Source organism: Loxodonta africana, chromosome 1, assembly GCF_030014295.1.
Source record: "Loxodonta africana isolate mLoxAfr1 chromosome 1, mLoxAfr1.hap2, whole genome shotgun sequence".
Taxonomy (NCBI): Eukaryota; Metazoa; Chordata; class Mammalia; order Proboscidea; family Elephantidae; genus Loxodonta; species Loxodonta africana.
In genome coordinates this window covers 131,955,519-131,968,309 of record NC_087342.1, presented here as the reverse complement: position 1 = coordinate 131,968,309, position 12,791 = coordinate 131,955,519, and the positions used below count along the sequence as shown (strand labels likewise).

At 29.5% G+C, this 12,791-nt stretch overlaps 1 protein-coding gene across 9 annotated transcripts in view; it reads right to left on the bottom strand.

The window, feature by feature from the left end:
• The window catches only part of FAM135A (family with sequence similarity 135 member A), a 131,637-nt gene that overhangs the window by 46,415 nt on the left and 72,431 nt on the right, over positions 1 to 12,791 (bottom strand). For all 9 annotated transcript variants that reach the window (XM_023544512.2, XM_003404403.4, XM_064287842.1 and 6 more), the window contains 4 exons: positions 12,378 to 12,504; positions 11,554 to 11,707; positions 8,008 to 8,085; positions 4,247 to 4,296 (listed from right to left, as the gene is read on the bottom strand). In XM_023544512.2, coding sequence (XP_023400280.1) covers positions 4,247 to 4,296; positions 8,008 to 8,085; positions 11,554 to 11,707; positions 12,378 to 12,504 — 409 coding nt within the window. The remainder of the gene's footprint in view (positions 1 to 4,246; positions 4,297 to 8,007; positions 8,086 to 11,553; positions 11,708 to 12,377; positions 12,505 to 12,791) is intronic.

The window sequence follows — 12,791 nt, the reverse complement described above, 5'->3', positions numbered from 1 at the left end:
CAACATATGATGATTCTAAGACGTGTTTTGTCCCAAGAAATGACTTATAAATGTAGCAGAGGTGAAGCTAACAAGTTTTTCATGTTTCTCCTGAAAACAAACTAGAGGACTAAAATGTAGCCTAAAATAAGCTGAAAGCTGCATATTGCTGCAAGAATGGTTTTAATGGAGTTTAGAGAAAGAACAGTGGATACGTATTTGACAGTAATTAAATAGCATTATGTAAGGCAAACAATACAATACCTAGCATAGTCTGTACATAAGCAGGAAAAAGTGTCTAGGGTTTATCTTTGGCTGAATAAAACACAACTCTTTTTCTCTCCTGAGGATGTCTATTTAGATACTTCGTAACTATTAATGTCATTCTTAAGGAATCATGGCACCAAGGTTCTGTGAGAGGTCTTTAGGACTTTCATTATTGGAAAATAATGAAAGTGTCCCCTTCGAGTACAACGAAATCTATGAGAGTTGGAACTCGAACGGACTGCCTTGTTCTTCTGGGTCTCACAAGTTTGCCGCCTTTGACAGGGTCTAGTCTTACCACTTTTCTATCGCACGTTTTAGTGGAAAATAATTGAGTTTTCCTTTTCTGATAGGTTTCCACCTTACATGGGTTTTACTATATAAATAAATTACTCCTCTGGTTTACATAAATCTTTTGCTGTAAGTCTCTTCAACATAAATAATAGTAAAATTCCTTTTTATGTTAAAAGCAGCCCTGGTAGTTCAGTGGTTTGAGAGCTTGGCTGCTAACCAAAAGATTGGCTGTTCGAATCTGCCAGAAGCTTCTTGGAAACCCTATGGGACAGTTCTACTCTGTCCTTCGGGGTCACCATGAGTCGGAATTGACTTGACAGCAATGGGTTTGGGTTTTTTTTTATGTTAGAAAAGGAATGAGAATCAAGTTTGACAAGACTTCTTATAGCATAAATATATACACATAAATGTGACAATAAGACTTTACACTTGTGTAATATTTTTTCAAATACCATTCATTATCTTTTCTTATATGGATATATATTTTTTCATACCATTCACTGATTTTGATTAAAAAATATTGCTTATTTTAATAAACTAGAAAATAAGGGAAAGCAAAAAAAATAAATAAAATTAACTTTGTATACAGTCTTCAATTTTTTCCAGTTATATACAGAGACAAAAAACTAGATTCATGTGTAGCTTTATGCTGTTTTCATTGAATAACACTATAGGAGCATATTCCTGTCATCAAAAATTTATTAAAAGCACCATTTTTAAGGTTGTAAAACTTTTTTATATCATGAATGCCCTCTAGGTTGTTTAACCTTTCTCCTACTTTTGGATATTTATTTAGGCTAACATTTTTACAAACTATAAATCACATTATAATAAATATCTTTGTATGAATCTTTGAAACCTTCTTTGAGATTTACTACTTGACAAGGAATTCTCTTTTTGGTTTTGGATATATACTGCCAAACTAATCTATAAAAAAGATCTATGAGGTATGCCACTATACCTCTACAACCATTATACTGTTATTAGAAATTCATAGCAATTTGATAGATTAAAAATGGCAATAGAATATTTAAATTTTTGTTTCTTTGATGATTCGTGAGATTGAATATTTTTCATATATTAACCTTTTCTTGAAATTGGGTATCTATCCTATGCTAATATGAAAAATGAGGAGTTACAGGTTTTTTAAATTGATTTGTAAGAGCTCTTTAAATATTAAAGTCATTATATCTTTTGTCTATCTATTGCCAAAATTTACCCTATGTTGTTGCCATTAAATTTGATGATATCCATTTTATATACTGACATTTAAATATTTGTAAGTAATTTATTAGCAATACACAATACACTTTAAAAACTATATATATATATATATATATATAAAACCAAAATGAAAAACCAAACTCATTGGCATCGAGTCAATTCTGACTCACAGCGACCCTACAGGACAGAGTAGAACTGTCCTACAGGGTTTCCAAGGAGCACCTGGTGGATTCAAACTACTGATCTTTTGGGTAGCAGCCATAGCACTTAATAACCACTATGCCACCAGGGATGTATATGTATATATAAAAAAATACATACATATATACATAAATAAAACAAAGAATAAAAATTTCCCTCACGACACTCTTTTCTGTACTGCTAACAGTTTGGAATATGTGCGTATGTATCCTTTCAAATATTTTATATGTAGTCACATAAACTCTATCAAACACGTACATACATAGCTTTTTTTTTTTTACATATATGTAGTCATATTATTCATATTTTTTCCAATTAAGTTTTTTCTATTAGTGTACCCTGAGGAGCTTTTCAGCATGAAGAAAGAACCTGGCATCAAGGATCAATAAATATTTCTTGAATTAATAATATATGTTAACACATGGAGATTAACATATTTATTTTAAATGGCTACACGGGAATTTTCAACAATTAATGCTGTAATTCTTTATATTAATATTTGTGCATATATATGAGTACTTTTCAAGAATAAATATCTAAATAAAAACTGCTGTGTGGGAAGGAGTGTACATTTAATGCTTTTAAAATAGGTTCTTCTGAACTGACCTCAAAAAATGTACAAATTTATACTATCACCAACACTGCATGAAGACATCTGTTTCCTTATATCCTTAACAACAATGGAGATTAGCAGTCACTTTAATTTTTACAAATATCACAGGCAAAAAAAAAAAAACTTTATAGTTTAAATCTGCATTTCCTTGGTTTTCAGTAAGAATGAACATCATCAATTCAGTAGCTAATTTGTTCTGTTAAGAATTGCCTATTTGTACATAGCATGTTTATGTACTCCCTTTCCACAAAGGTGTTGCTTTAAAACTGATTTACAGGAGTTCTTTATATATTGTCAGTGTTAATCATTTGCCTATTTTAAATGTCACAAATATTCTCTTCCAGTATTTCGTTTTCATTTCTATTCTATTTTGCTATAAAGAAATTTCAAATTATCAGTATCTTATCTTGTCTTTTACTGTTAGTCTGAAGGAACCATTTCATATCACAAAGTTAATTTTTTTATATATAAATTTTTTTCTTCTTCAAATTTTTTTTGGACATTAAGCACTTTAATCCATTCAGAACTGCTTCTGCAGCATGCACAGTACGCAGAGCTAATTTATCACCACCATTTATAAACCCCAACATCTGTGACATTTTTATTATAAACTCAGTTGTTAAACATATTAGTCTTTATTTCAAATGCTACTTAGTTCCATAAATTTGTCTTTCTATTTTTTTAAAGACATTCTATCATATTTCCATCATCACAGTTTTTACTGTATACTCTAGAATGCTATTGGGCAAGTTCCTCTACATTTACATTATTTTTAAAAAGTTTTTCTTAGCCATTCTTACCCTTTCTCAAATAATCTTTAAAATAAGTTTAAGTTAAAAAAAATTCCACTGAGATTTTGACTTGGAATCATCTTGAGAAGGCTTGTTATCTTTCAGTGATTAATTATCTTTCCATCCAGAAACAACATTATGTCTATTTATTTTCTTTAAATCTCTCAATAAAACATTGTAGATTTTTTCATATTAATTACACACATATCTTATTAAGATATTTCTAAGTGTGTAATATCCTTCTGAGTTAATTATTATAAGAACATTAAAGATTTAAAAATATTTATTTTAACTGTGGGAAAAAGCCTCTAGGATAGTATTTACATGGAGAAATACATCCCCACTTCAAATATATATTTTTGTTTGACTGATGACTCCAATATATGCTATTAATGTAGCTGACCGAGAATGAAATACATAGTGATTTTAAATATATAAAACATTTAGTTCTTTGGCAAAAAAAAAATTCTTAATCACATAATGAACTGAAAAATTGTCTGAGACATACATTATTATTTTGAAATAAGACAAGTTTTCATTTCTAATAATATCATTTTACAAAAGCATAGACGTTTAAGTGGTATTTTAAAATTTGCCTAGAAACCCTTTCAATGAACTAATAGAAGAAAATGTACATTTCTGATTGTCTTTCCTATTTCATTTATATGCAGAATATACATTTTAAAAAACAAGTTAATGTCATGTTACAGCAGTTACATGTCTTTTGATCAACTAGGTTGTAATTCTACCGTGATCAACCATTTTATCTCTGCAGTTTAGGAAAAATAATTAACTTATGTTTTCTTAGACAAAATACTGAGAATAAGAAACAGAAACCACTCAGATAACTTGATAATGTAAATTAAAAAAATCCAAGTACCTTAACTTCTTCACATAGTTCAGTAAGTCGAGCTTCTACATCCATTTCCTCTGAAAGGAGTAAAGAGCAATTAGAGGAAATATTTCAATATTAGATATGAAAACTATTTTTGCAAGTAAATAAATTTCCTTTAAAAGCCAGAAGACTGAGAAATATCTGGACTAGATTCAATGAAATAAATTTCAACATAATATATTTACATAAATACCTCAATCATGTAGATAGTGTGATAATTAAGTATTAAACTCATGATTATTAAGTAGTGTGTATCAATTCTTGCAAGAGGCTAATAACACTGTCATAAAAATACTGACTACAAGCCTAAGTAACTCGCACAACTTTGCCAGAGACAAAACATATAATTAGGTTTTACTGCTATTTCATCTTTTGTAATTTTCAGTAAGTTTAGTATTTTGTATAATATGCGGTCCTGCCTTGCTTTTTGCAAAAAGCTACTGCTTAGTTCAAGTTAAATTAATCTTTATAAATGAAACATATTTAAAACATACCCGCAGTGTAGACTATTTAATGAAAATGAATATAAAATTCGCCTCAATAGAAAGTTCCTAATTTAGTTGAATAAATTGTTTTCTATAAGATTCTCTTAAACTGAGGCAAATTTTACTGCACAGTATGATTTATTTAATGTATGCTATAATCATCTATAACAGACTCTATGCATTAATTTACAATTAAAATGGTAATATACACAAGAATGCAGAAGCTAACAAAATACAAGATTTATTAATTGGTTATTTTTTGTAGGAAAGGAATTTCACTAAGGCCTGAAATATCATCTTTAGATATACTTAATTTTTAACTAGAAATCAAACTAAAATGAATTCTCTTGAAAGATTTATAGAATTGCAGTTACGAGCAAACAAAATCCCACAGTCTTGTTGCTGAAAGAGACTTAGATCATTCTCACACAAAGGCAAAAATACATTCTACAGCATCCCTGAATTCATTCATCAGCTTACTATTTCATAAGGTGGAATGAATGTCTACTGCTTTATAAAAAGAATTATAAATATTTAAATTTGACAAAATAAGCAGTTATGATTATATGGTAAATACAATCAAACTATAATATGAACAACAAATACCCTGTTGGTGAATAAAACTAATGGAACACATACATATTTTGAGGTTTCCAAAATATATAAATAAAACTGTATTTAGAGATTAACATACACCAAGAAATACCATCACTAACTAGGTGATATTAAATACATCACTACTTTGGTCAATTAGTTGACAACTGAAGAAATATTCACTAAGGTTTTGTGAATCATTTCACTGTCAGACAAATCAGTGGCTTCTAATAATAGGTTTTCCAAGACTTTAAAACAAACAACAACAGAAAAAAAACAACAGCAGACCCTGTATTAAAGTCACAACTTCCAGATGCCAACATCTGTTTTCACATTACTCATGATCTTTTCCTGTGATAAAAGAAAATTAGTAAAATTTGTCTTAGTGGTTTACATAACCTACCTCTGAATTAAAAAAAAAAATGAACAAGTTTTTAAACTTTTGAGCTTTGATACATTTTTCTAATCTTTACATATAAGAGACTAAATACATAAACTGGTACATTTGCACTTTGACTAGTGGGAGCTACTTCAACGTAAACATCATCCTGAGGAATGTTTAAAAGAAAAACTTAACTTCAAAATCTTGAATTAAAATGATTTTAAAATCATTTAGGATTTTTAACCGTGAGTTTTAAATTCTATGTTAACTTTTTCTTTTTAAAATGATATATATACCTTTTTACATAATTTCATGGAAATGTATAAATGTGATTATTATCTTACATATATTTTGTGGGGGGGAGGCTGGCTCCTCCTGCCAACCAAAGGTTATCATTTAGAACATATCCTTCAATATTTTTCAGATGTACATATAAATAAATATATGGGAGCTTTTGAGTCACTTTGTTTGAAAAAAATGGGCTTGTACTTTATAAATATTTAAAAATTTTTTCTTTTTTCTCTCCATAGTACGTCATGAAATTCTGGCACCCAGCTCAAAAGCATTTTTTTAAATGGCTATATAATACTTCATGGTGAGAGTGCATCATAATTTATACCATATTCCACTCTTTGGGAAACCGTGGTGGCATAGTGGTTAAGGTGCCAAGGCTGCTAACCAAAGGGCTGGCAGTTCAAATCCGCCAGGTGCTCCTTGGAAACTCTATGGGGCAGTTCTACTCTGTCCTATAGAGTCGCTATGAGTCGGAATCGACTCAACGGCACTGGGTTTTTTTTTTTTTTTTGTTCCACCCTTTGCTCAAGTGATGGTCATTTATTCTTGTTTTCACACTAGGAACAATGCTTGCACATATATTTTTACATATTAGTGCTCTTATTTCCATGATACACATAACAGAAGTGGGCTTACTGGGACAAAGAGTCCATGTACTTCAAATTTATTTTCTAGATCCATCCATCCACATACATTCATTCGACACATGTTGATAACATAGCTCAGGAAATGCTAGTACAAATGCTAGCTTTTAAGGATAAAAGATACCTCAATGAAAGTATTATTTAACTAACTTCATTATACTTTAGTTCTAAATCAAGCCCTTTTCTGCCCAACCAAAAACTGGCCCTTTCTTTAAACAGACTTTATTATATAAAGCAGCATTCTGTAAAACCATTTAGAATTCTCACACATAAACTGATAGAAATTGGCAATACTATAGTTTAAATTAGAAATATATTCTAATTACTAAAAAGAACACTAAAATATGTCATAAAATACTCACAATTTCAGACTATGAATCCTTTATTTTACAGTTACATTACTTGAGAATATAAAATTCTTTTTCAAAAGGAATGATTATAAATGTTTACAATAATTTTCAACCTTTCTATTTTCCTCCCTGATGAGAAAATCAGTTTCGCTCTTAACAGTTGTGGTGAAAAATGACCCAACTTAAATATTCTTGAGCTAGTTTTCATCTGAGACATGTTGAGAAAGATTTTGGCTCTTCAATTTCTTTCTGTTCATACTTCTGAAAACTAAGAAACAAATACTGTGATTTTACTAATTTCTAATTATGTAATTGTGATGGTTGATTTCATGCAAAGTAAAAACGTTCAACATGCTTATCATGGAAAGAGAGCAAATTAAGTACTATTGATATTCAAGAGCAAAAGTCCAAAATATATATGGAAATACAGCAATAAAATAGTGAGATCAGAATATTTTCTTTACCCTATGTAACACATCTGGATAGTAGTGACTTGAATTTTTTTTTCTCATTAAAATTAAATGCAAATTGATGAAAAAACCAAAACCAGATACTGAGGATGTTTCCCTTCTTTACTTTTATAACGTATGAAACTAGCTTCAATGTTTAAATAACAATTTCTTTATTATTAGGCCTATACAAAGATAAAATTACTTTGATCAAACTGAAGAAAATATTCAAGCAACAAATACTGGCAATAAACATGGCTTCCAAAAAGTGTTCTTTATAAGAACTCTAGAAAGAATATGGAAAAAGCCAAAGAGATGTTTACATTTACCATTTCTCAGTTTTAAATAAAAACTTCAATATTATAAATTAATTAAAAGATTAACCAAAGCTTATCTATAAACCAAATTGATCCTAAAAGTAAATTCTAAAATGAATGGTGAAACATACTATATTGATAAATATATATTTATGAAATTAGATACTAATTTAAAGCAAAATTTCATATTAATTAAAAGGGAATATTTATTTAACCTACTTGTAAACATACCTAGACAGTTGTCTTTCTGGGTTCGTGGCTGTTTTCTTCTGAGGAGGCGCTCATATAGGACCTGCATGTTGGCCTTGGCTAGTTATAAGGATTGCACACAGCACTAGTTACTATACTCCTTTTTCAACAAAATTTGCTAGAATTTTCCAACTTGTTAGTAATAGACTTTATTATTGAATGCCTGATAGTGCAGTTAGAACACTAAAGCAGAATCAGTTAGTTAAATTTGCTTATTAGAATTACAAATGATGTACATTCAAGTTTGTATTACTTTGTTCTTTTTTCTATTTAAAAGTATGTGCCACTCAACATTTAAAAATCCAATATTATTTTTATGTTTTAATTTCTTAGACTCAGAATTTTAGAGTTGGCTGGGATCTTAGCGATCAGGTAGGTCAATCCTCTACTTTAACAAGTGCAGACACTGAGGCTCAGAAAGGGTTAAGTGATTTGCCAGGCCTAGATTCCAGAACCTTTGACTTCCATTTTCTTTAAGTGCTCCTTGCACCACACCGATATTTAACTATATGCCATTAAAAAAATGTACATCATTCATCTAAAGAAAAAAAAAAGGCAAAGGTAGAAAGAAGAATACAAGGCATTATTTTAAAACAGGGAATAGAGTTTAGATAAAATTTTAAAGCATGTTGGGGTTTAAGACTTTTAAATATATGCTTATTTGAAAATTCAAGATAAGTGTGATTTGATAAAAGAAAATATAATACATCCTCTAATCAAGAACTCCCTTTTATGTACTTATTAAAAATGGTGAGTTGAATGATCTTTAGTCAACAGTGTATTATGGAAATATATTCCAGTACCCAGAATTTTATTTTGCTAAGATAAAAATAAACAATGTTAATAGTCCAGAATATGCAATACTTCTAAATAGTAGCATTTTTAGATGCTCTTCTGGAAGATGTATTCAAGGATAAACTGTTATTCACAGTGACTAGAAAAGAATATATAAGTAGTAAAAAAAAGGTTTAAAAATACAAAGTATTACCATTTATTGATACTTATAATTATTTATTGAGGATGGGTCTTGATTTTAAAAATTCCTAGGAAACTGCTATAAGCTATGTGTTGATGCCTACACTTTTTCAAGTAACAAAGAATCAGTATTTTGCTATTTCATTCATTCACTCATTCAACAAACACATTTTAAGTAAATATTATGTGTAATGTACTAATAATTTTATTTTATTGCAGTTATTTACTCATGTAAAAATAAAGTCTGCTTTTAGAATTTTATTTTCTGATAAAACATAATAATTTGAAATAAAGTTGACATTCATTTAGTCCTAAGGGATCTCTTAATTATGATAATTTCTATACTATATTTCTAAGTCCAAAGCAATATATATGACAAAAAAGCCATCCTTACCTACGAGAAAATTAAAAACCTAATGAATAAATGAATTATGCTGAAGTTAGATTAATAAATCAGTAATAAAGTGCTAATATTATCTAAGCTATTTGACATAAACTTTGCCTTTGAAAAAATAAAATTTTCTGTTCAATTATTAATCATGAATTTTATAAACAAGCATATATATTTTAAGTTAAAATGTGGCTCATATGCTTTTTCATTCATAAATATTACATGTTGAAAATTATATGCAGATGAACATCATTTATAAGCCCATCTTATTTATGTCTCTCTATTTAATATAAAAAAAATTTTTTTTTTTTTATTAAAACCACGAGAAGCCCTGTCTTGCTTGGTGACTGTGCCTTGCCTACCCCAATGCTGAACTGATAACCACTTTGTATTTATGATCATAAAGCTAGTAAGTGACAGAAATGGCTTCAAACATGCATTCTTAAGCACTGTAAATACATCCCCCTGAATTCTACTCTAGCATCTTTATCAAAACTATTAACAAATTTTCTTGTAGAAATATCATTACACATGACTTTTAAGTTTCACACCACTACTTTTTAAGATATTGCTTTTAGGGCACATGATACTGTCCTTCGTTAATACTGTGGTTTAGTAGTTTTGTGGTCTGTCTGTTGAACCCAACCAAAATTCATAATATTCTCCTTCTAGGAAAATGTTTTTTAGTTCCAAGAACCAAATTAAGAAAATATTTGGAGAATAATTTTTTTTATTAATTGAGAATAAGGGGTATTCTAAATTAGTCTATTCTACAAATGATTACCTCATTTAAAAAAATTAAAAATAATTTAATTTGAGGCAGTGGTCTCCTACAGGATTTCCCTGAGGGAAATAGAGGGATTCTAAGTGCATGAAATAGCAAGGCAAAAAGTATTTCAGAGACTAATCATCAAAAAGCAATCCTTTACACACTCCATTTTGTCTTGTGGAAGAATACTTGAGCAAAAAAAGAATAAACAAATGTTCCTGTTACTTGTGTGCCTGGATACACATTGGAATTACTAAATCAAGTGTTCTAAATAGACAATTTAGTGAAACTTGCGTCTAGTCAAGAAAGTGTGACAGTTGGACTGTTAATCAAATCCACTGGAGTAGTTGCTGACAAGCAGCAGCACAATATCTGGCATTTCTCTACAGCTAAATTCAAGTGAGGTTAAAATCCTTGTACTTTCCAATAATTCTTTTGTATCCCAAAACAGGCAATAACAAAACAAGCTAATTAGTCTCAAACCTAAGAACTATTTTCAATAACAGTGACTAGAGGTTTCATTGATCTTGTTAAAACACTGAGATTCTTCAGGAACAAAGGAATAGACAAAGAATACTGATTAAGTAAAAATTAATAAGCGACTCCTGATTTATCTAAGTATATAATAAAAATAATTGATTCTGAAGAGATTATTAAAACGTTTTTTATGATAAGCTATCAGCTAATGTTTGAAAATAAAAGCCTATAAAACTGCCATAAAAAGTCTGAATAAAAACTTTACTTGGCTAATTCCAATAATTATCTTTTGTGAAATGATATATGTAAAAGCACTCTGCAAACAAGTGGTATACAAAATCAAAGCAATATAATTTTTATTATATACTATAACATATACACAGTATTATTATTTGACTAAAACTGAAACTTAATTTTTTTTATTTATATAACTGTCAAAATGGTAAAACACTAAGTAATTGATGTTAGCATTCCCTAAAGTGAAATAAAAGAAACAGATCTAAAATCACTTACAGCCAAATGTATATAAAATGTCCCACATACCTACAATCTGGATAGACTGTTAAATATTTGGTGGTATAGATTTAATTTAATGTCCCATGATTCTGTAGATAATTACATTTGCTTTCTAGTATGCTTTCTGGTTATATTTTAAGAAGAATATCATATTGACAAATATGTTAAAATTCTATAAAAGGCTCATTTCAAACTTAGCACCAAGAAGTTATTTCTCAATGTTATAAAAAAATTTCAAATCACAAAGAATGATTACCAAAGTTTGAAGAAGACAGATTGAGAGAGAAGTAAAGCATGTAAACATTAGTGTTAGTACAGAAAAACGATGCTGGTAACTAGTAACGTGAGAATGGGGATAATGAATTGAACTATAGTATAGATCCGGCTACTTTTAACATACCCAGTTCTAGTTTCTGACAAGAGGGAATCTCTTCTGTTACCGTAATGAAGTAGCTGTGCAATCCCTTGAAGGCTAGCAGCAAAGTGGCACAAAGTGTATAATGAAAATTATGGGCATGATGTAGAAAGGAGTCTGCGATGATGAAACTGCACCCCTAAACAAAGAAGAGATTCTGAGATTTTGGGTACATAGTGTGAGTAAACACAAATCTGAAAGCATTATACTCCAAACCTGGAAAAACAATGGGGGGGAAAAAAACCCTGAACATTTATCAGTTATTTTAGTTATTCTAAAACATAAAAGAAATCAGCAAAAGTTTAGATTTGTTTCTGTTTGTACAAATGATTTAAACATATGAAACATAATTCTAGTAATTTCATTCATGGTAGATTCTTTTTAAAATAAGCATATGAAATCACGATGTTTTGATAATGTGAAAATCAAATTACATTTAGACTGAGGGACAGATACTCTATGTGCTTTTATACTTTAAGTTCCTTTTCCTTTCAGAGGAATAATGGCTGTAACTGTACTACTTCAAGCTAGGTTTCAACTATGGCAACTGATTATAACAGTGCTCTTAACGGAGCAAGGGGGGATGGTAGCAAGTTATGCATCAAATCTGGTAAAATCCTAAAGTATCAGGCTAGTTTTCATAATAAACTAGAACTACCCAATTTGTTAAGATCATGTTCAATTAGATCTGTATATTGTTGGGCTCAAATAATTAATAAAAGGATATCACATGCACAGATAAAACAGTTAAAAAACATTTCATTTGTAATAAGAGGGAAAAGGGATTTATAAACATATGCAGTTCTTACATCTGGTGATAACTGTTTTGTGTAGTTAATACCAAAGACCACACTTTCAAGAGTAGGAACAACAGAATCCTTGTTTTGTGCTGGTGCATTTCTATTTAACCAAGTAGTCTTCACAGGACGAGGAAAGCTGGAGGAATAAGTATTACATCATTATTGTCATAATAGTCCACTTGAGCTTAAGTTGAATATTTATAAAAGAAAATCCTACAGGAAGAAAATAAAGAGCAACGGGGGTGCAAGGTTATGAATTCTAAAGTATCCTTAAAGTAATTTTATAATTTTTCCTTTCATAATTTGAATTATTATGAAGATACACAATGATTACAGAAAAAATTAAGACTATATGCTTAAAAAAATTTTTTTTTACTTATATGCTTGAGGTTGCTTCAGTACGGTTGGCACTCAGGGAATCTC